At 44.2% G+C, this 23,384-nt stretch overlaps 1 protein-coding gene across 1 annotated transcript in view; it reads left to right on the top strand.

Annotated features, from left to right (window-relative positions):
• The first annotated feature begins 328 nt into the window (after window positions 1–328).
• Window positions 329–23,384, top strand: part of LOC139161077 (heparan sulfate glucosamine 3-O-sulfotransferase 3A1-like) — a 114,155-nt gene continuing 91,099 nt past the window's right edge. The window contains exon 1 of the mRNA XM_070739744.1: window positions 329–1,776. Within this exon, the coding sequence (XP_070595845.1) occupies window positions 1,376–1,776 (401 nt within the window). The 5' untranslated portion in view covers window positions 329–1,375. The remainder of the gene's footprint in view (window positions 1,777–23,384) is intronic.

Raw genomic sequence — 23,384 nt, forward strand, 5'->3', positions numbered from 1 at the left:
AGAGGAAGGAAGGGAGGGAGGGAAAGGAAGGGAGGGAGGGAAAGGAAGGGAGGGAGGCAGAGAGGGAGGGGAGGGAGGGAGAGGGAGAGAGAGAGAAACTGCACAAGAAGATCCAGAAGCGACATTCAACAGTAACAAAACCTCCCTCGTTCTGAATCTCTAATGTAAAAACTCCGGAACCTGACGAAGGGGCGTATCCTTATTAGTTCTGTCTCCGCCTCTATTTCGAATCCCCTCAGAAAAGCAAATCCGTCCCCCTCTCTCTTCTCCAGCTCTTATTGGTTCCCGGGCACGTCGTTAACAGCCCGGGGGGTGAGGGAGGTGGGGTGTTTCTGCCATTCGGAGAAGTTTTGAGCTACAATCGAGAGCTCCACGTGTGGCAGCCGCCGGAGCAGCCGGGAAGAGGGAGAATCCCAGTCGGGAAGGTTGACAGGCGACCCTCTCGCGAAGGACTTTCCGCCCGTCCGCCCCAGCCTTTGGCGACAGGTGAGGAGGACGTCTTTCCCTCGTATTCTTTTTGCGGAGGAGCCTCTTCAGGGCGGCAGGGCAGCTTCTGCCGGGCTTCCTGGAACCCACCGCCGTCGAGTCTCGTCCATCTGGTTCTTCCCTTCCAACCGAAACCCAGAAAGCTCCGCCAAGCGCTGGTCGGGGAGACGGAGGAATTCCCCCTCGTACTAAACGCGGCTATATTCAACCTTACATTTGTCTGCAAGACGTGGCTGAGTTCATCCCTCCCAGACTCTCAGTCCCATCCCGAATCCTGGGCTGGCGTTCAACAACGCGGAGCTCTTCCCGCTTAGCTAGTCCGGAGAAAAGGAAGGCGATGTATCAGCTGAAGATCCTCGGGCAGGCAGCCGAGTGCGTTCCGCCGGGTTCTCCGGATCCAGCAGCTTCTTAACTTCCCGGGATCTCCTCCGCCTGGCTGGGATTTCGGAAGAGCAGTTTTGTCAAGGCGGCTGCCAATTCCCCCCCCCCCCTTAAGATGCGTGGCTTCTTGGCTAGCTTGGTTTAGTTTCCAGGCGTTCCCAACTCGACCCTGCCGAGACCCCCCCATAGACCCCCCCCCCAGCAGCTGGAGCGCGATGCTCCCATCCCTGCCGGGCCCTAGCTTCGATCCCCCAAAGGCAACCTCCTTCTTCTTCCCTTCGACCCTTTACGCCCCCCCCTTTCCTCGCTAGTGCGCTTGGAATGAGGCGTCTGTGAACCCCCACTCCCCGTTGGAGGGAAAAGGGGGGGCGACCACAGCTCTCCTCGCCATCCTTACGGCGGCGGCTGCAGGTCCGGATCGCCGAGTCCATGGGGCTGTCCGCTCCCCAACGAGGGCAAAGCGGCTGAGAGGAGGGGGCGATGGCCCCTGCGCGGGGGCCCGCCTAGCATGGCCCGGGGAGGGACGCCCCCCGCCTCCTCGTCTGGCCCCGAGCCCCTGCCCCGCCGCGCCTTGCGGAAGCTGCTGCTGGTCCTGGGCTCCGTGCTCATGTCTCTCTACGCCAGCTATTGCTTAGCCGGGGCGGCGCGGGTTCTCACCCGGGATCCGGCCCCGATCCCCGTCGCTCAAACCGACGAGACGGCCGGCACGCCCCGGGACGATCCCTTGCTGCAAGCCCAGCCGGGGGGCGAAGGCGACAAGCGGCTGCCGCAGGCGGTGATCATCGGCGTGAAGAAGGGCGGCACCCGGGCGCTGCTCGAGTTCCTGCGGGTGCATCCGGACGTGAGGGCGGCGGGCGCCGAGCCCCACTTCTTCGACCGCAACTACGGCCGGGGACTCGCCTGGTACCGGTATGTATAGTGGCTCCCTTCGCTCTTGAATAGCGCCAGAGGCTCGAGCCTCCTTGGGCGTGTCAGGGCGGCGCGAAGAGAAGCCGTCCGTCCCTTCCTCTCCCTTTTTTTCCCGGGTGGGTCGGAGAGCTTGGAAAACTCGCTGGGAATCCAACGGGGGCTCCCTTTTGGCTTGTCCGAGTTTCCCGGGTCTTAAATGTATAGAGCTTCGTTGACAGCCCGCTTCACGCGTCCAGTAGCGAGAAGGAGAAGAAGAAGAAGCCAGTTTACGCATCTGGGAGGAATTCTCTACAACTCTCTCAAATTAATACCCAGACTAAACTTGCACGCCTTGGTGTCCTTGGTATGCGAAACCGAGCATGCTGAGGGAGCCAAGGGTGAAGAAGTGTTGGAAGGGCGGTTGTTTCTGAGCGTGTGCAACGCACCTTTTGGTCTCGCTCGGAATTTTAGGTTATGTTGTTCCTGGATTGTGATAAACTTGGTATTCAGGGAGAAAAGAGGCATCTGGATCTTTAAATATCTTAAGTTTATGTATGTGTCTACTAGATGTATTCTCAAGTAATCCAATATAAAACTGCCCCTTAACACTGGGTCCTAGCAAGTCCTGCTCCCTCCTATTTTGCATATTCACCACCTCCTTTTTTCCTTGTAGGGTTAGTCAACCTGTAATCCACCCTTTCCTATAGTTTCAGGGCAACCTCTGCATTGGGATGATCTCTTGGATATGAAGTGGGCAAGAAAGCATCCCAATTATCAAGGTCCAGTTGAGGACCTTGATTTCTAACCCCCCCAACCCCCCCATATAACTTCATTAATTCTTCCCTTAAATTCAATTCCTTTCAGTTCTCTTTGTCTTCTGCCCCCAAGTAATATCCCTCCCCTACCACTGTAATGACTTGGCACCCATTCTTAAACTCACCTTTGCCTTCCTATCTAGCCAGCTTCTTTATAAAATATTAGAAGAGGGAATTCTTTGCAACATTAACCCCAAACCTCTAATTTCAAGCCTGCTATTCAGTCTGTGATATTCTACAGGAAGAGAAAGAGGCTGTAGGCAGTATTTATTTTACTCTATTGAACGAATTAGGCAAGAGTATATTTAGAACTTTCTCCAATCCCGAATACCACCTTCATACTTGTCTGTGAACTCTTCAACTCATGGCACTTAGTTCATTGTCGTACCCAGTATGGCATTCCTCAAGAGAGAGGGGGGAGAGAGAGAGAGAGAGAGAGAGAGAGACAGAGAGACAGAGAGAGAGCAAATATCTTCCATAACCCTTCATTGACATTATAGTTACCAAACCTGGGTTCTAAAAATCTGACCTTGAGATGGCATTAAAGAAGGAGGGGGTCTTTATATATATCTTTATTGAACTTTACTGGCGATTTGGGTTTTGGGGTCCCAGAGCTAATAAAAATATACCCCACAAGCTAATAAAAAGGGCCATGGCTTCACAAATTCCTTGTGTAAAGTCTTTGATTTGCTCTAAGTCCTGCTCTCACACTTTTTCATTTTATTGTAGTGGCTGCTTCTTTTTACACAGTGTTTGGCATGTATTTGGAAATGAAACAAACTGTACAGATTCCAATATAGGTTTTATCAGTTGAAGTGGTCCAACTGGTTTCAGATTGCCAGCTTGGCTCTTTCATGTCCTCTGATCCTCTTGTATAAATACTGCAGACAAATTAAATTGACCTACAGACTTGTCCATTCCAGTAAATAAATCCTTAAGTAAACTACATTCCTTCTATGAATCTACTTTCCCCGCCCCGACCAGCCATCAACCCTGTTTATATTTGACCTTTTTCAGCCTCAACATTGGAAGTAACCTTGCATGGTGTCTGTCCTAAAGTAGCTTCATCTTTACCTTCAGAAGTAAAGAAAAAAGTGTATGAGCATGAACAACAAAAAGAATCCACCAAGGTCTCCATTGGGATGAAGAGAGAACAGACAGGAAAAGAGATAGGTACTAAACAAAATTTCAGTGAAGGAAGTTTTCACCAACAATACAATGAGTGCCTGTATGAAGTGGCTTAGCACTCCAGGAGGAGATAGAAAAAAGATGCTTGAAATCTGCATGTGTATTCCAAACCAACCAATGTTTGTCCATATATGTTTACATTTTGAGAAGCAGGCACTATAGAAATCTGACTTTACAGCAATAGCGGCTATATACACATCCCACAGATTACCCATAGTTTGCTCAATTAGACCAATTTTCTGAATGATGCACTCAGCTAAAATGTGGATTGTATTTCATGAGATGTTTTGTGGAAATACAGCCAGTGTCTACAAGAAAGATATTGTTAGTGACTTCCTTCCTTCCTTCCTTTCTTCCTCCATTCCTCCCTCCCCCTTCTCCCTCCCTCCCACCCCATTAACAGAATAGTGAAGTTTTATATGGTATGTCTTACTCCTAGATTTAAAAATTCAAAGTTAAGCTCACTAATTTTTAAGAATTGTAAGTATAAAAACCCGATTTATCCTTTCATGTATATGTGCCCCTCCCAGCTTTGGACAACGTTTGGACAGATGGTAAGAAATTAGTGCAATTAAATGCCTTTCTTCTTCTTCTGTAAATATTTCAGATATTTCCTCACTGAAAGTATTCAGAGTACTGCAGAAAATTTCTGTTGTTTCTCAAGCTATCTTTCTAAAAATTGTAAAGCTCAGTTTAGAAAATTTCATTCAAATCAGTCAAATTCAAATTAATCATTTGTCTCAGTAAAAACCAAACACTGTTAACTTTCCCTGGGTTGGGACATATGGTTTGCAATCAATAATTGATAGTTCAGTCAGATGTTCATTTTACAAGAGCCAGATGTCTTAAGAGCCTAGGAAATTGCTTTATAAAGAGTCTGGTTATTGGTCTAGTTTGATCAGTTCTGGCTCCTCTACATTAACTAAAAAGAGTTCAGATATCAGTATTTCTAAGCATTCTATGGAAATGTCTGTCTCTCTCACACACACTTATTGTGGGGTGTGTGTGTGTGTGAAAACTGAGAATTCATGTATGTTAAGGACTTGCTTTATCATCTCCAATAGTTCTTCTTTATTTCAATTTCTATTAACTCAATAGAAATTAATATTTCGTCAATATTTTGTGGCTGAATAAAAGTATTAAAATTGGGAATAGGTATTTGTAGGCTACAATTGTAGAAGTGTTGCAATCCCATTGGGAGAAAGGAAAAGAAGATTGATAGTCTTGTCTCCATCTCTCCTTTCTCATTAAGATTGTTCACACTGAACTTCTCTCTGCACTCTGAAACAGCAACTTATGAGCACTCCATCCCACTTTACTCCACAGGTTGTCCTCGTAGACATCCACATTGTGCTCTGTGTTCCTGTGTTCCCACAGTGGTGTCAGTTTTCAGGCGCTTCCCTGCAGCTGAGCTGATCAATGTCTGACTCCAACTCCTGAGCTGCAAAGACAGTTTGTAGTGTTAATTCCTAGAGTGGCAGCAAGTGCTTTCTCCATGGAACATCCTCACTCTGTAACTCTTCCTGCTCTGGGGTAAAGTCAAGGCACCATGCTGTTTGCTATCATTTTGTTAGAGCTGGCTTTGTGTTATACAGGGATAAAGCTGCAGTCCACTTTTTACATTGCTCTGTTAGTCGTCTGGTAAAAGGCATGACTGGATCATGGGAAATACGATCATAGCATCATGGGGCTGGAAGGGACAACAAAGCCAGACTAATCCTCTACAACTTGCAGGAAAGAAAGTTAATCCATCTATGAAGGATGGCATAAGTCAGTGATGGTGAACCTTTTTTTGCTCGGGTACCAAAAGGGCGTGCATGCACACCCACAACCATAATGCAATGCCCTCCCCTTTCACATACATGCACAACCTTCACTCCCATGCATGTGTGCAGGTCTCATTTAAAACTACGGAGCCCTTTTTTTGCCCTCCCAAGGCCTCTGAAGCCTGTGGATGATGAAAAAATGGGTCTAATGGGCCTATCCAAACTTCATTTCTGAACTTCTGTTATGCCAATTGGGGCTGCTTTTTACCCCTCAGAGGCTCCGGACACTTTCCTGAAGCCTTGGGAGGGCAAAAATGGCCTCCTCTCTGCTCCCTGGAAGACCAGAAAATCAGCTGGCCAATGCACACATATACACTGGAGCGGACATAAGGCAATGCCTCAAGTGCCCTCAGATGTGGCTTTGTGTGCCACATGTGACTCGCGTGCCATAGATTCACCATCAAGGGCCTAGGTAGACAGTCCCAGTATTATCATAATGTTACTTTCACAATGTCTTTACTTTTATTAAAATACATTTGGATAACTGCAACTTCCGGCTATTATTCCTGTACATTGTGTAGCATAGACACTGGCAAGATAAAGTTTTATAGGGATGATCTGGTGGTGATCTGTAGGTAACCTAAACTTGTTATTGTGTGTATGTGGAATAGATTCTTGTCTTAAATGTCAATCTGCTTTGTATTTTCTAGCAATTATATATTTGGGAAGCTGACATGTGCCAGGATGGTGTGACACAATGTGGTACAGAACAGCTAACAGTCTTGCTGATAGAGAGTTGTAGTCTCAATTCATGAGAGTTCTAGTTTTAACACACTTGGATGGTTCTGGATTAGAGCAGATTGGCATAGTGTCTAGGTTACTGGACTTGTCTGGGAATGGACATGCATATTTTCCATCCATAATTTGAGAGTAAAGGATAATATAAACTAGGTACCCGTTAATGCTGAGCCAAAAAAGAATGCTTTGAATCAATGTTTTGAAAGCATTAGAAAATGTCTTCCCTCCAGGGTTTTTTTAAAAACAGGAATAAGTGATTTGAATACTACTTTTAAAAATTACTAACAGCATGAGAGCTTGATTAATTTGCCTTGTCCTCAGGAACATCACCATGCAGCTTAAACATATTACCTGCAAATTATTAGACTGCTTTCCTGATCCCTGATAATTGATTCAAAACATTGTGATTAAATGAAATCTTAGAGACACCAAGAACTTGTCAAAACTCTGACTTACTGTGATTAAGCAGCTGTTTGGAGGTTCCTCCTATAAGAGGGAATGGCTAAACAAACTCTGGAAATACTTTTCATGGTTTGTTTAACGTCTTCTGGCTTGTTCTTCTCCTAACCAGCTTGTTTGTTAGGAAGTAACACTACAGTCTTTCTGCTTTCCATGGCATGCTAAACAAACCCCAGAAGGAGCTTCTTGGGAGAAGCCAAGTGGAAACAATGGAGTTGTTCACAGCAGGCGGAAATATTGGCTTAGCATCATGTGTGAATGAAGCCAATACTGAATAATGCCAAGTAGCCTGAATATATATATTCACTCATTCTCCCATCACCTGCACAGAATTATCCTTTATAGTGTTTTAAATAATTGTATGAAAATCATAGCTCAAATGTTTTTATTGATTTTGTTTTTGAACATTTTGGGTAAAGATTTGGACAACTGCCTCCCTCTCTGACAGCTGATATTTTTGTTGCGCTATGATCGGTCTCACATACCGTGGTAAATCATAAGGTAGTTGATTTGATACTGGCTTAGTGTGGTGCATGAATGCAGCTAATAAAAATGTGTTCAGCAAACCATGGTTAAGCAAGTCATAATTCATTTCGAGCCAGCCACAGTGAGTAAACCATAGTTTATCATTTAGCATATAATATAAACTCAGGCAATTACAGTAATCCTTTGATTAAATATATCATCATGTAAAGCAAGTTCAGCAAATGTGTTAGTTCTGATGTTAGCCTATTTCGACAAAATACTTAAAGCCAGTTTGATTCACAGGTTCTCAACGGTGGGTTTATCAGAGCAGATCAAGGATTACGGTACTTTAGAACTGAAGTCATAAATGCTGGCTGCAGATTTCAATCCGTGTTCTGATTATGAGAGAAAGTGGCATATTCTAGGAAAACATATTCATGCTTTTTGCGTTTCTGAAGATATTATTGACCATATCTCTATCACTATCTACACTGGAACTGCCGGCGAACTGAGGACAGAATGTACAATTGTGTATGTCCCAATCTGCTGCTTTGATTCCATGCTACACAAGGTACACAAGGTACATGACCAACAACAACATTGGTACAGTACTCCCATTCCCAGAATAGAGAAGCATCTCTATAAGCTATTCATTCGTGTTTCATTTTCTTTTTTTTAGCAAAGCAATAATACTGGATAGACCAGCCCATAGGTTTTGAGATTCATGTAGTTCAGCAGGAAGGATACCTGGGCAGGATACCAATAGTCCATTAATGAAAATACTGTTTTTTGACAAGAAACCATGGACTTGCAAAACTACCATAAAGGCCTCTAACAAAAGCAATCCGTGGTGGTTCGCTGGATTCAGAATGGAAGTGTAGAACTTTGAGTCCACCCAGGAAGAATATTTTCTATTTACATTTTCTATTTACAAATCACACTGGGGAGAAAAGAGAGACTGTTTCCAAATTTTCAGCACACCTTGCAAAATCCAAAGTGCAGCACCCCAATTACTTCACCACATTAGCAAATGGGAAACAGGAACATCCTAGGACTTTCATCTCCTATCTTCCCCAATGGATGGCCAAAGGTAGCCAAAGGAGCTCTAACTGGAAGGGAGAGTATAATAACTGAGGCCTTTTACCAGAACATGTGAGTTTAATCAGAACGTGCCAACAGGGCAGGTACAGGCTTAAGAAAATAAACAAGAGTACACAGACTTATATACAGGACGCCTTCTGAGGCAACTACCAATCACATACAAAGGAAGGTTCCCGCTTTAACAGTAACTATGCTTATGCGGCCAATCAGGACCCTGGAGAGGGATACGCGAGCTCGAATCTGACAGCCGGCTATTGCTATGCAGACACAGCACTCCTGCCCCTTCGGCTGACACAGACATAATCTTTTAAATACACAGGTCTGCGACAGATTCTCTCGGAGCGCCGGGGCTCTGTGGAATGTTCTGATCTCTCGATCTCGGCCGGCTGGATTGGTTTGGGAGCCTGGCCCACCTCCTCTTCCCTGTTATACGCTGAGGAAGGGTTTCCTGAAGTTCCTGCAGCTGTGGGTGGTTCCTGAAGACACACCCCCTGGAACTCATTGGCTTCCCGATCTTCATGTCGATCCTCCCTATTAAGTCTAATCTGATCCAGGTGTCTTTTCCAAATTCGCCCGTCTCTTAGCTCTACCTCGAACGAACGAGGCCCCAGTTCCCTGCATACTATACCTTTCTCCCAATTCTTTTGGCCCGAATAGGCACGGGCAAATACCGCGTCTCCTACAGACACCTCACGTCTGGCAGCTTCTGGCCACTGTACTGTTCCCGCATACCCTGGGTGCAACCTGTCAAGTATGATCCGCAATTTGCGACCCATTAAAAGCTCCGCTGGCGTCTTTCCCGTGGTTACACATGGGGTGGTATGTTGGGCCATGAGCACATCAGCCAATCTAGCCTTCCAAGAGTTCTGGGGCAACCTTTTGAGGGACTCTTTAATTGACCTAACTGCCCGTTCCGCCTGGCCATTACTGGCCGGATGCCAAGGCGAGGTTAAGGCATGTCTAATGCCAGCAGTAGCCAAAAAGGATTCAAATAGGACTGATGTGAACTGCGGGCCGTTATCCGAGACTAGCAGGTCCGGGAACCCATGCGTGGCAAATAGGGTCATCAAGGATTCTATGATGGCCTGTGACTGAGTGGACTGCAACTGGGCCACCTCTACCCACTTGGAGTATGCATCCACGGTGATTAAAAATGTTTGCCCCATGAAGGGACCGGCCAAATCTATGTGCAAGCGTGTCCAGGGGCTAGCTGGTGGTTCCCATGTTAAGGGTTCCGCTCGTGGGGGTAAAGACCTGCTCTCCTGGCAAACAGCACAGTTAGCCATGCATTGCGCAACTTCCTTATCTAATGCTGGCCACCACACGTAATCCCTGGCCAGACCCTTCATTCTAACTATTCCAGGGTGCCCCTTGTGCAGCAGGGACAACACCTGGTTCCTCAGCTTGCCTGGTATAACCACTCTGCCACCCCTTAACAGAACTCCTTTCTCTACTGAGAACTCCGTGCGACAGCGGAAAAACGGAATGAACTGGTCAGCTGGGGTAGAGAGTGGCCACCCCCTCAAAACCCATTGCCTTACCTGGGCCAGAATGCGGTCTTTCCCTGTCTCTCTAGATACCTCGGGGGCAGCCAATACTACTGGCCCGTCTGTCAAAGCAAAAACGGAGCTGGCCGGTGCAGGGTCTGTTAATTCTTCATGTACTGGGCACCTGCTGAGTGCGTCTGCATGTGCAATGTGACGACCCGGTTTGTATGTTAACGTGTAGGTGTAATTGGCCAAAAAGACAATCCAGCGTGTCATACGTGGAGACAAGACAGCTGGGCTCTGGCGGTTACCTGAGAGTAACCCTAGCAAGGGCTGGTGGTCCGTTACTAACTCGAACCTTCTGCCATACAAATACTCGTGGAAACGGCGAACTCCCGCCACTAGGGCCAATGCCTCCTTATCTATTTGGCCATAGTTTCTTTCTGCTGCGGCCAAAGTCCGAGAAAAAAACGCCAAAGGGGCTTCCGAGCCATTCGGCAATCTGTGGCTGAGGACTGCACCCACTCCGTACCTGGAAGCGTCACAGGTGAGAACTAATGGCAGACTAGGGGAATACTGAGCCAGGACACTGTTTGAGGTGAGTATTCCTTTGACCCCTCTGAAAGAAGCTTCCTCCCGCTCCCCCCAGTGCCAAACAGACCGCTTGTCCAGAAGCCTATGCAACGGCTCTGCCACCGAAGCCTTGTGCGGGATAAACACCGCATAGAAGTTCAAAAGACCAAGGAAAGCCTGCAGCTCCTCCTTCGACTGGGGTCTGGGGGCATCCCAAATGGCCCTAGTCTTTTCAGGGGTGGGATGGATTCCCTTTTCATCCACCCTGAATCCCAGGAAATCAACCTCTGGAACCCCAAAGACACACTTTTTTGATTTGAGCTTCAGTCCCGCTTCTTGGAATTTGAGCAATACCTTCTTAACCCTGCGAAGAAGTTCGTCCTCGGAACTCCCCGAGACCAGGACGTCGTCAAAGTAGGGCACCGTGCCTTCCAGCCCATACAGCAACCGTTCCATCAACCCCTGGAACAACCCCGGTGCAATAGAGACCCCAAATTGTAGCCTGTGGCACCTGAACACCCCCCTATGTGTTATGATCGCCTGGGCTTCTGCAGTCAATGGGTCTACGGGGAGCTGTTGGTAAGCCTGGGATAAATCAAGCTTGGCAAAGATCTTACCATTACCCAGAGTGTGAAGTAACTGCTGCACCACTGGGAGCGGGTATGAGTGGTGAGCCAGGGCCTTATTAACAGTGCATTTATAATCCCCGCACAGTCTCAATCCCCCATCCCCTTTGAAAGCGATGACCAGTGGGGTCTCCCAGACAGCCTGGTCAACTGGCTCTAACACCCCTTGTGCAATCAGACGGTCCAATTCGGCATCAACTTTTGGCCTGAGGGGAATGGGCACCCTGCGGGGCTTCAGCCTCACTGCTGGCACTTTGGGATCAAGGCTAAAAGTAATCGGGGTTCCCGTGTAGCAACCCAGCTTGTCATCGAAGACGGAGGGGAATTCCTTAGTAAGCCCTTGAAATACTGATTCCCCTCTCACAGCGTTCACCCCCGCAACAGAAAAACCCAAAGCCTTAAACCAGTCTAAACCCAGGAGGCTGGAAAATGGCCCGTCCACCACCATCAGAGGCAACCTGCCCATGAACGATTTGAATATGACAGGGAATCTCCCTTCCCCCAACACCGGAATGGGCACCCCTTGGTAGTCCCGTAAAGTCACAGTACATGGCTGCAACCGATTCCTGCTCAATCCGGGCATGCATTTCTTGATGGTGGCCCAGGAAACCAATGAATGCGCGGAGCCCGTGTCCACTTGCATGGAGCAATTCACGCCTCCCAAACGAACTGTCACGGAGATCTTGTCAGAAGAGCCTGAGGTTTTCCTCACAAACGTAGAAGCTGGGCGCGGGCAGCTATAGATGGCATTGCAGTCATCCCTCTTAGTGGAAGAAAATCTCCTCTGCCAACGGGGATTGAAACCTTGGAACTCCCTCTGCTCTCTAGGGGCGGCTGGAGGGGACCTCCGGGAACGGCAGACTCTCGCAATGTGGCCCCTGGCCCCGCAACGCCGGCAAGCCGCTTCTTTAAACGAGCAATTTGACCTATAATGGTTTCCCCCGCAACCCCTGCATGGGGACAGAGGGGGCCGGGGGCGGCTGGCAGGAGGCTCACGACCCCTAGAAGCACCCAGCCGGCATACCTCCTCCTCCTCAACTTCGCTGCCGCCCTCCTTTTCTGTAGCGGCTTTCGGGTTCTCTGGCACCGCTGGCACTTTAGCTGTAGCGTTCACCGAGCTATCCATGGCCGCCAGAGATAGTGTGGAAAGCTCAAAAGCACGAGCTTCAGCCAAAGCTGTCTGAAAGGTCAAGTCCCGGGTGGCCAGCAAACGGCGTTTAAGGCGGCCATCCCGGACTCCGAACACTAGCCTGTCCAGCAAGTAATCATTTAAATCCGTAAACTCGCAATATAATGCAGCCCGGCGGAGAGCGGCCACAAACTCATTAATGGATTCACCCTCTGCCTGGTTCCTCTGATAAAAAACGTAGCACCGGGCACAACGGGACGGGGCTGGGGCATAGTGATCTTGGAGAGTTGACAGGAAAGTCTCCCAAGGCACATCGTGGATAGAGACGGGAGCGAATAAAGCTCTGGCAGTCTCGAACATTTCGGGGCCGCAGAAACCGAGAAAATAAGATCTTTTCCGGTCCCCAGAAATCTCGGTATACCCATTTGAAATTAGAAAACAGTCGAAGCGGGCAACGTAGGAATCCCAGGTCTCCCCTTGTGGGTTGAAAGGGGGAAAAGTAAGCTGTACAGACATTGTCACTTACTGCAGACACAGATGCGAGATGGAAATGCAGGGCTGAAATCTCGTCGCCAGTATAATAACTGAGGCCTTTTACCAGAACATGTGAGTTTAATCAGAACGTGCCAACAGGGCAGGTACAGGCTTAAGAAAATAAACAAGAGTACACAGACTTATATACAGGATGCCTTCTGAGGCAACTACCAATCACATACAAAGGAAGGTTCCCGCTTTAACAGTAACTATGCTTATGCGGCCAATCAGGACCCTGGAGAGGGATACGCGAGCTCGAATCTGACAGCCGGCTATTGCTATGCAGACACAGCAGAGAGCTTTATGTTTTATATACACAAATCTGACTCTGTGACCTATGCTAGGAAAGGAGACAATATTCAACTTTCTGGGCATACAGAAATATAAACATTCCCTCACTGACACTAAATGATATCTAAGTATTGGAACAATACTGGGAACAATACTGGGAACAATGCAGAAGCAGTAGCCATTCCTGTTTTCAATTGCCTAATCTATTCTGCACTTCTGGGATTATCTGATGGTTTCGTTGGTTTTTGAGATAAGCGATGATCATCTAAATGCTTCTACCTGCTGCAACCTGTGCCCCCCCCGATCAACCACAGTGGTGGGTTGCTGCTGGTTCAGACTAGTTCTCCCAAACCCAGTGGCTTGTCGAACTGGCAGCAATGCTCCTCTGTTCACCACTTCCTGAAAGCAGCTGGCAAAGAACCCTCTGCACATGCAAAACGCAAAACGTGCACTTTTGATGCGATGCGAACCAGTAAGGAAGGTAAGTTGAACCCACTCTTGATCTACATACATGGACCAGGTGTGCCCTGCCTAGCAGTCTATGTGTCCATTCCAAGATCTATTTTGCGACACTGAAAATTGGAATATAGGTGTCTTGGACTCATTGTAGGTCAATTGCATTCTTCCTGTGAACACTGGGAAAACAAAACAAAACAAAACAAAATGGCATGCCATTCTATTTCAGCCTTTCCTCCCTATCAGATTATCCCATCATAGCTTGGCCTTCCATTCTGGCCTACATAGAAAACAGAAGGCATGGGGACTAAGTCAGTGAAATAACAGACTGAATGGAACTGACAACAAGGAAAAAAGAGCAGGAGGTAACAGCTAGTGCACATCAGTGATGGCCTCCTACTGGAACGGTAAGGAGCTACGTTCTGGTAGCAATTTTCAGGATGCATGTGCACGCGTTCCACTTCAGAAATTTTCTAGTTTTTGTTGTGGTTAGCTCTGGCCCAGCTCCTGCCCCAAGGACTGTGGATGTGGGGGAGACATCCACATGCTGCAGGCCTGTTTTGCACCCCCCCAGTGGAATCTGATGATGAAGGCTCCTCCGACCAAGAAGACATGAGTGACAGGGAGGAGGAGAGTGTGGCAGACAGCTCAGAAGGAGATCAATTATCTAGTTCCTCCTTGGATTCAGCACAAGAGTTAATGATACATAGAAACATAGAAGTCTGACGGCAGAAAAAGACCTCATGGCCCATCGAGTCTGCCCTTATACTATTTTCTGTATTTTATCTTAGGATGGATATATGTTTATCCCAGGCATATGTTTATACAGCCACGCATGCGGAGAGGGATGAATAGGCAACAACAACTGAGAGATTATTATCAAAGAAAATGAGGCCACCTGTGGTTGGGTGGGGTTGTGGTAATTAGTGAGGCTGCTATAAATAGCAGCATGTGGGTTTGGCCATTGTGGAGGATTATCTGATCATTGTGTTTCGTGCCTGCTTTGCTGACTTTGACTTTTTGTGTGCTGATTTTCCCCGCTTTGAAACTAAACCAGAGCAAAGTGTGTTTCACTTTGTGAAAGAAGACGGACTGTGAATTGCCTCACAGCTGCAGGCTAAGTATCACAGAACTGATAAGGGACTTGTACAAATTACCAGTTTGTTTGGAGACCAGTGCTCTTTGCTATACCAAAAGAGGGCTTGGTTTAAGTGAATTTTCATTATAAAGAACGTTGTTTTGAATTTTCAAACGTGTGTGTGTGTGAAATTTGTACTTGTGAATTTTTGGGAGGAATCTACCAGAGAGCCCGACAGAACAGTTTTGGTTCCCCCCCCCCTTTTAAAACCTGAGCCCCCTTTCTGCCATCCCAATGGTATAGTGAATGCTTCTTCTAAATAAAACTGTATCTTTCGTTTTCTACAGTTGGAATTCCAGCAAGTCTGTAATCATGTCCAATCGAGTCGTTGATTTAAACAAACCACTTTTCACAATGGGAGAGTTTTAAAAAATTTAATAAGGCTTGGGTATAGACGTTAACCGAAAAGATAACTTTAATCAAGTCCAATCAAATATTTTTAATGGGCTCCATTTTTCATTCCCCGGGAAAGGAGAAAAAAAAAAAGCAAAAGCCACAATGAGGAAATAAACATGAAAGCCATAGGGCAATTGCCTTATTTGCAATTTGCAGATGCTTCTCCCACGTGCTTCTGTCATTTGAAGTTAATAAAGTTGTGTCCTCTGGCAAGTTAATATGAAAATAGCTTGTTGGCTCAGCAAGCAATTTGTCTTTGTTGCATGGCAAAAAATGTTTTGTTTCCTGTCAAGCACACAGAAGTAAAACAAAAGGACTTTTGAGCTGGGATCAGTATACATTTAGCCATGAAAGGTATTATTATTATTATCATCAGAAATCTTTCACATTAGAGGGTCAGGACAGGAATGTTAAGGTTGCAGTTGTAGGGTTACTAGCTGTGGGAATCAAACTTGGTGGAATGTATGTCCAAGTGAAAATGACCAACAATCTCTCCCCCCCCCCAGAAATATATCCAAATTATATTTACCAAATGATAAGTCAACCAAAAATATGTGCATGCTGAAACTCATTTTCCCCATAATTCCTCATGTTTGATAAATATATAAAATAATATGAATATTGAAAAAGGTCCTTAGCGAACTAAAATAAATATATCAAAATATGCACATAAACACATTATATTAGATGGAAAACTCAGTGAAGTGTGGGTTAGGGAAAATATGTGCAAAGATGTATACAAATGTTTTTTTCCCAATACCAATGAGAAAATGGAGCCCAAACTGGATTTTAGAAATTGAGCAAGAGAATGATAGCGAGCATACTGGGAAATAGTCCCTATTTCTTTAGGTTTTTTCACATTCAGGTTTCTCTAAACCTGTGTTATAGAATGTATAATGACGGAGGCAAGAATAAAGTAAATTATGGGGAGCACTATATTTTCTTTCTCTGAAGTTAGCACTTTTGGGTCCAGTGGGACTTCACAATTGGACTATTAAATTCAATGTGATTGCAGATATAATCACTTAGCTAAAAGAAGGTTCTGTCGCAAATAATTTTCTGTTGCAATGAAAAATGGAAGAATGTTGTATGAGTGGATGCCAATTTATGTGCCTTTAATCCTATGGAGGCTTTGATATATAGATTATTTTTAGAGAATAAAAACTTTTTATTCCTGAAACCTGAGCCTGTCTGTAGAAAGGTATTTTCTTAACTGTGCAGTTATCCAATTTTACAAAAGTTCTGAGGCTTTTGGGTTCACATATATTTTAAGTACTTTTTTCTAGACTTGAAAAATAAACACCTGATTTTGAAGACACTGCATGGACATAATTTCTGGCAGTTATTCAGTGAAACCACTTATCTTGTGATCCTAAAGAAACATTGTATATATTTCATTGCCTTCAATGCAATCTTAATTTTATTTTATTCATTTAATTGGATTTCTAGGCCATCCTTCTCCTGCGGACTCAAGGCTCAATACATAATAAAATCAATGCAATACAAAATCGGAGAAGCCCAATATAAAACCTAAAAACAATATAAAATCTAATCTAAAATCCCACGTAATAAAAAACATTTAACTAACATTCATTCATAATCAGTCATTCATACCATCAGCTGGAGCATGAAGGCAGTGCTCAATGGCCCCAAGCCTGCTGGCAATGATGTGTTTTTAGGGCCTTATGAAAAGCCAGGAGGGTGAGGGTGGCGCAAATCTCTGCGGGGAGTTGATTCCAAAGGGTCAGAGCTGCGACAGAGAAGGCCCTTCCTCTGGGCCCTGCCAGGCAATGTTGCTTGGCTGACAGGACCCGGAGAAGGCCAGATCTGTGGGCTCTAACCGGTCATTGGGATAAGTGAGGCAATATGTGGTCCCTAATATCTTGCAGAGGAAATAACTTTTGCATGCAGTTTCAGAAATGTCAGCATAAGAATGCAGAAGCCAATACACATTTAGTAAAAAATATTTTTTGAAGTTTTCATGATTTTTAGATAGATGTGTTGATCTTGAGAAACATTTCAGTGTGTGGGCAGTTTCACTGCATCCATCATACAATAAAGGGAAACTCAAACAATAACCCTTTTCTTAGAATACACCTCCATTCTTCTTTACCACAGGCTATCATAATGTGTCTTGAGAGAAAATGTTGTGTAACAATGTGGTTTAATTTGTTACCAACACCACTACACATCAGGAATGTACATACTTCATATGGTTCCTTTTCAGGTTGTACTACAAGAGGAACAAAATGTGAAGGCTGGCTTTTGGCTATATTTGAAAGTACATTGGGAAATGTGTTTTTCAAGAGCATTGGTTTATTGCTGAAGCATTCTTTTACTTTTGATCATGATCTTGTTTGTTGATTGTTGGCACAAATACAGTGAGAACCAGTTAGGTCAAGGTACAGGCTAGAAAGCAAGAGACAGTGAGTTCAAAGTTCCATGAAAGCCAGCTGGGTGACTATGGGTCAATCACTCTCAGCCCCAGGAAGAAGACAGGGCAAACCACTTCTGTACATCTTGCCATGAAACTTGTAAGGACTCATTCATGAAGTCACTAGACTCAAGAATGGCTCATAGAGAAAACCGCCTATGGTAGGTTTTCTGATACTTGCAAAATTTGACTTTAATGTTGTAACCTGTCCTAGCTTAGTTACAAGTCTACAAGTTGGATATTGATCTCAGTGGCACAATATTTGTTACCTGTAAACAGTGAGTTTCTCAGAAACTTGCGCCTTTACAGAATAATTACATATTGTGTTTCATATGGTATGGGTCACTTTGATGCCACTGCTCTTCTAAAATGCTTTTCCTGAAACCTCACTTTGAGAACATTCATCTGCTAATATTTTAGCGATTAGATTCCTGGGAATTGGAGGCTCAGCTAAAATTTTAAAGGATTACTTTTTCAGGGACCTAGTGTGCAGAAAAAGTACCTAGGTACCTCTCTTCAGGAAGACGATAACTGGAATGAAAAAAATCTGAAAAAAATGTTATGAAGAGGATGATGATGATGATAATGATGATGATGATTTGGAATAATGGGGACCCAGGTTGTGGAGGCAACATGCTGGCTTTGTTAAAAAGTGCTATTGCTAACATGTTATAAGCCGCCCTGATTGAAAAGGGTCTAGATAATCTGTTTCATCCAATGACCATAGGAGCTGGAGCATCACCACTTTTCTCTACAACCTTTCCCACAAAGGATAGGTTGGAGACTGGACCAAAGGACTTTAATTCTGCTGGATCCAGGGAAGGCTTCTTGAGGAGGGGCCTTACAACTGCTTCCTTTAATGGTTGCAGGAAGGACCCCTCCATCAAGGGGGCATTAACCAAAGCCTGGAGCCCCTGGAGCCAGCCTCGTATCACCTCCCTGCTGGCCAAAGCCAGACAGGAGGGGCACGGGTCTAACAATGTGCACATCACCATTAATTATATTTATCAACCTGCCATATTTTTCAGAGTATAAAGTGCACCACCCTCCCCAAAGAGGGTGGAAATATCAGTGCGTCTTATACACTAAATATAGACATTTTTGGCCTCCAGAAGCCCAGTACCTGCATCTTATTTTGCGGAAAATGGGCTTGGGTTTGTTTGGTTTTTTTGCAAGAATAGGGTGCACAGAGGGTTTAGGAGGCCTGAAGAATGCTCCTGGGGCTGGGGAAAGACAAAAACAGCCCCATTTTTGCAAAAAGAATTGGTGAAAAATGAGGCATTTTTTTGCAAAATTGGGGCCATTTTTTCCCCTTCAGGCTTCCCAATTTTTATTTATTATTTATTTATTTATTATTTAGATTTGTATGCCGCCCCTCTCCACAGACTTTGTTTTTGCAAAACAAATAGATGATAAGCATGCAATGTTTTCCAAAAACAGGCATTTTTTTCCTTTCCTCAGCCCCTTGAAGCGTTCTGCATATTTCTCAGACCCTCTGCTTGCCCTGTGTTTTGCCAAAACAGAAAAATGGAACTGTTCTTTTAAAAAATGGGGTGTGCTGGGGGTTTGGAAGGCTTTCAGAATACTTCTGGGATCTGGGGAGGATGAACACTTTTTCCCCTTACTTACCTCTTTGAAATCTTGGCACGTCTTATAAACCAGTGCGTCTTATACTCTGAAAATATGGTACCTTTTTAAGGACTTTTTTCCCCTCTCAAAATACAATTCCTTCCCCGCCCCCACCTTTTAAAAAAGAAATGGCATCTTGTGGACAATTGAATTTCTGCATGCTCTTGAGTCTTGTGTACAGTAATGCATTCTATCCATTTAGAACTTTTTTTCTTATAGATAGGCCTTTAGTACACCATGTCCTTAGTTTTGACTTGGTGTGATGTTAAATAAAGGTACCTGCTGGTAGGTCATCCACATTTCCTCTCTGTTGTTGGCAGGAGGCAACATTACCCCAACATCAACATTAATGGGGTGGGTGGGAATCTGGTTCAAAATTTATACCTGTACAGTTGTAAGAAAATATGCAGGGTTTTTTAAAGTTTTAAATCAGGTGTGTATTCTGACCAAATACACACCTGATTTTTTTAAAATAAAGATTTATCTGAAATGTAAATTTTTATTTCAAATGAAAATCTATACTGTACTTATAATTTTGGGCATGTGTTCAATCAGGAATAGACATGACAGATTCTATTCCCCTACTGGGAAAAATATTTGTATTGGTATACTAACTTAACATATTAAAAAGCAAATACAGTGCATTATTCATAAACAGTTCCCCAAGATAGCCACTATAGTCATGATGGCGAATGCCACAGGTGATTTTTGGGCTCACATGGAGGCTCTGGGAGGGTGTTTTTGGCTTCTGGAGGGCCTCTCAGGGGAAGTGAGGGGCATTTTTGTCCTATCCAAGCTCCAAGAAAGCCTCTGGGGGGCGAAAAATGAACCTACCAGGCCCACCAGGAAATGGGGAACTGGGGGCGTGGGAGGGCATTGAATATGGGTGTGGACACATACACGCACTATTTTGGCACCCGAGGAAAAAAGGGTTTGCCATCATTGCACTGTAGTAATAGCCAACTCTAGTAGCAGCTACTGGGAAGAATATCTGCTTTCAACATTACCATTACATTACAATTTTACTTGCACAGCTCAGAGAGGCTTTTAAATTCAAAGAGGAATAGCAGCTTAGTGACTAGGAAGTGACTGGAAATTTCATTTCTATTGTTACATTTGTTATACAGTACTCAATCTTCTTTTTGTATAACAAAGTTTTATCTTTGGTTTCTGCAAATCAGTATTTTCACAAATACTTGTATTGGAAACATGGAGGGAGTAATTAGCATTTTGTTGCATGCCCTTTAGTTATGGCAGTGATTTTCAACCTTTTTTGAGCCGCGGCACATTTTTTACATTTACGAAACCCTGGGGCACATTGAGCGGGGGTGGTGGTAAAAAAGTTTGGACAAAAATTTTTTCTCTCTCTCTCTTCCGCCCCTTCACTCTATTTCTTTCTCCCTCCCTCTTTCTCTCCCTTCCTTCCTCTTTCTCTCTCTCTCCATACCTCTTTCTTTCTCTTCCTTCCTCCCTCTCATTTTTGCTCTTTCTCTCTCCCTCCCTACCTCCCTCTATGTCTTTCTCTCTCTCCTTCCCTCCCCCCTCTCTCTCTCTTGCTTTCTTTCTCTCTCCCTCTTTCTCTCTCTCTTTCTTTCTTTTCTCTCTCTCTCTTTCTTTCTCTCTCTCTTGCTTTCTTTCTCTCTGAGCTTCGCGGCACACCTGACCATGTCTCGCGGCACACTAGTGTGCCACGGCACACTGGTTGAAAAACACTGAGTTATGGGGTAGGATTTCTGTTACTAAACCATTGATGATAGCTCCCAAGGCTACATCCCAAGGTTGAATGGCTATTTTTGCCCTTTCTGTTGATCAGATGAAAGAAAAGAAAGTGAATACCAGGAGAACTTGGTTTTGACTACATTTTGAGATATATAAAATGACCTCAGATTAATTTCAAACTTCTTTATCAGAGTTTTAGTGAGTGGAAACTCAGGTGTTTGGGAGTAACAATCAAATATCAATATTTTTCAAGTTTCTTCTGAAATACATTTTGAAGATTGGAATTACAAAACGTGTTTTTCTTCCTTCTTCAAAGTCCGTTATGTTAGAAGTAGTTCAATCTTTTTAACAGTATGAAGGAAAGGAAATTTCTGAATTATAACTTTCATGATAAAAGCTAGAGATGCTTCTTCAACAAAAATGTTAAATGTGGAGATCAACCCCATTTTCTTCAGTATATTTTGAACATTTTCTAGAATGAAAATACACCTCCTTCGGTCTGACCTAAGTGTAGCTCACAAAATAATCTGCTTCAATGTCCTGTCAATGAATACTTCAGCTTCAACCACAACAATAGAGGAGCACACAATAGATACAAACTTAAAGTAAACTGCTACAAACTCAATTGTAGAAATTACATCTTTAGCAACAGAGTGGCCAATCCCTGGAATGCATTACCTGATGCTGTAGTTTCTTCCCCAAACCCCAAAATGCTAACCTTAGCCTATCTATCGTTCACCTCACCCCTAATAAATTGAATTGAATTGAATTGAATTCCTAAGAGGTCAGTAAGGGGTGTTCATAATTGCACCAATGTGCCTACCATCCCTGTCCTAATGTCTCCATGTATTAGTAATCATCTCATGTATTCATACCCATGTGTATACATTGCATGTATGCACAAACATGTTTATACTTTTTCTGTAATCTTATAAGTGCTTGACAAAATAAATAAATAAATAAATAAAATTAAAATGATGATTTAAATATATTATGGCAGCTCCCTAAAAAGAACTCTAAAAATAAAACATGATAGGAGCCTCACAAACATACTAATTATGAACAGAGCCAACTTTTAAGGACCTTCTGGAACACCAAGAAAATAGGGAACTTACCATATGTCCCACAGGTTGGGGGGAGCATCAACAGAGAAGGTCCATTTCTTATGTCCTACAAGATGACAATGTTTAATTGAGGGGACCTAAAGCACACCCGCTCTTCCCATACATACTCTAGCCAGATGTGGGTTCCTTCTGATTCAGACCGGTTCACTTGAACTGGTAGCAAACTGCTGATGACATCACGATAGTGTCACAGACCCGATACATAGGTGCCACCATCTTTTTTGGGGAGGGGGGATTTTTAAATATTCTTTTTGGCACTGCGCGTGCACGCTCACGCAGCATGGGAGGAAGCAAACTGGCAGTGAGATAAGTTAGAACCCCTGCTCTAGCCAGCCTAAACTTTTTGCTTATTGTGCATGTATCTTTCCAAACTTTCTGATAGTCAGCACAAAAGACTCGTTTGTAATGAGGCTCAACACAATTAAACTAGACTAATGCGGTCTGTGCATATTTATGCTAAAATATATTAGCAGAACCTAGTGTTAGGAATGTGCAATTAGACAGCAGAATCTGTAACATCAGCCTCAAGTTTGCTTTTCATTTTAATTAACACAAGAAGACAACAGTGACCCCTACAGTTTTAAGCAGATTATGAAGGGTAGCTACTACAGTCAGGAAAGATGAAAGAAAAGGGTTTTTTTAAGAAAAGCCAAAAAAGAAAAAATACCAGAAAGGTCTCCGTGTTGCTTTTTCAATTGAAGATTATAGTAACACTGGGGCAAATACTAAGTAAATATGATTAAACTCTTCAGCAGCAACAACAGTAGTAAAACCTACTGTCATTCCAGGAAATCTGCCTGTTAGTCAATTAAAGCCTTTCTATTTGCTTATGGATCAGGATAAAAATTGCAACACATGTGGACTCAAGGGGAACAAAGCTCCCGATCCCTCTTGAAGTAAGGCAGATCCCTTACAAACACACTTCTTTAAATCCCTGACTTGTGGTTTTAGAAGCTCCAGCACCTATAAGGACAGTTCCTTATGTGGGTTGAATATTAGAAGAAATGTGAAGGCCTGCAGCAGCTCTCTTGGTTTCATGGCTGTGAAGTTCCCAGGTTCACAAGGGAGTTGGGGAGAGAGAGAGACAGGGAGGGGAGAAATTCACAATGGTCTCATTGATTTAAGGAACTGATGAACAAGTCTATTGAGAAGACAGAGTTCAGTAGCAGGTGAAGTCTTCCCCAACCCTTTCGGTGCATGTAATGTGACTTTGTATAAAACCTTGAGGGGGGGGGAGAGAATGAGAAAATCTTATTTGGGTTGTGTTAAAGTGCATGAGAACAACACAGTACTCCAGTGGTGGCAGCAGCGGGTAGAGAAATTGTCTTAATAAAAGCATATTAGAGCAAAAGGCTGTTTCAGAAGGAACTGCTTTGTTCCTGTTCCTTTGTTGAACCAGCCATGGACTGACTTGTCTTGCTTACTAGAATTCCACAATCCTGTCAGTCAAACCATAATATCTACTTTGTACACAGGTGTTTACATTTCACCTTTCTTTTTT

This window comes from Erythrolamprus reginae, chromosome 2, assembly GCF_031021105.1.
Source record: "Erythrolamprus reginae isolate rEryReg1 chromosome 2, rEryReg1.hap1, whole genome shotgun sequence".
Lineage (NCBI taxonomy): Eukaryota > Metazoa > Chordata > Lepidosauria > Squamata > Dipsadidae > Erythrolamprus > Erythrolamprus reginae.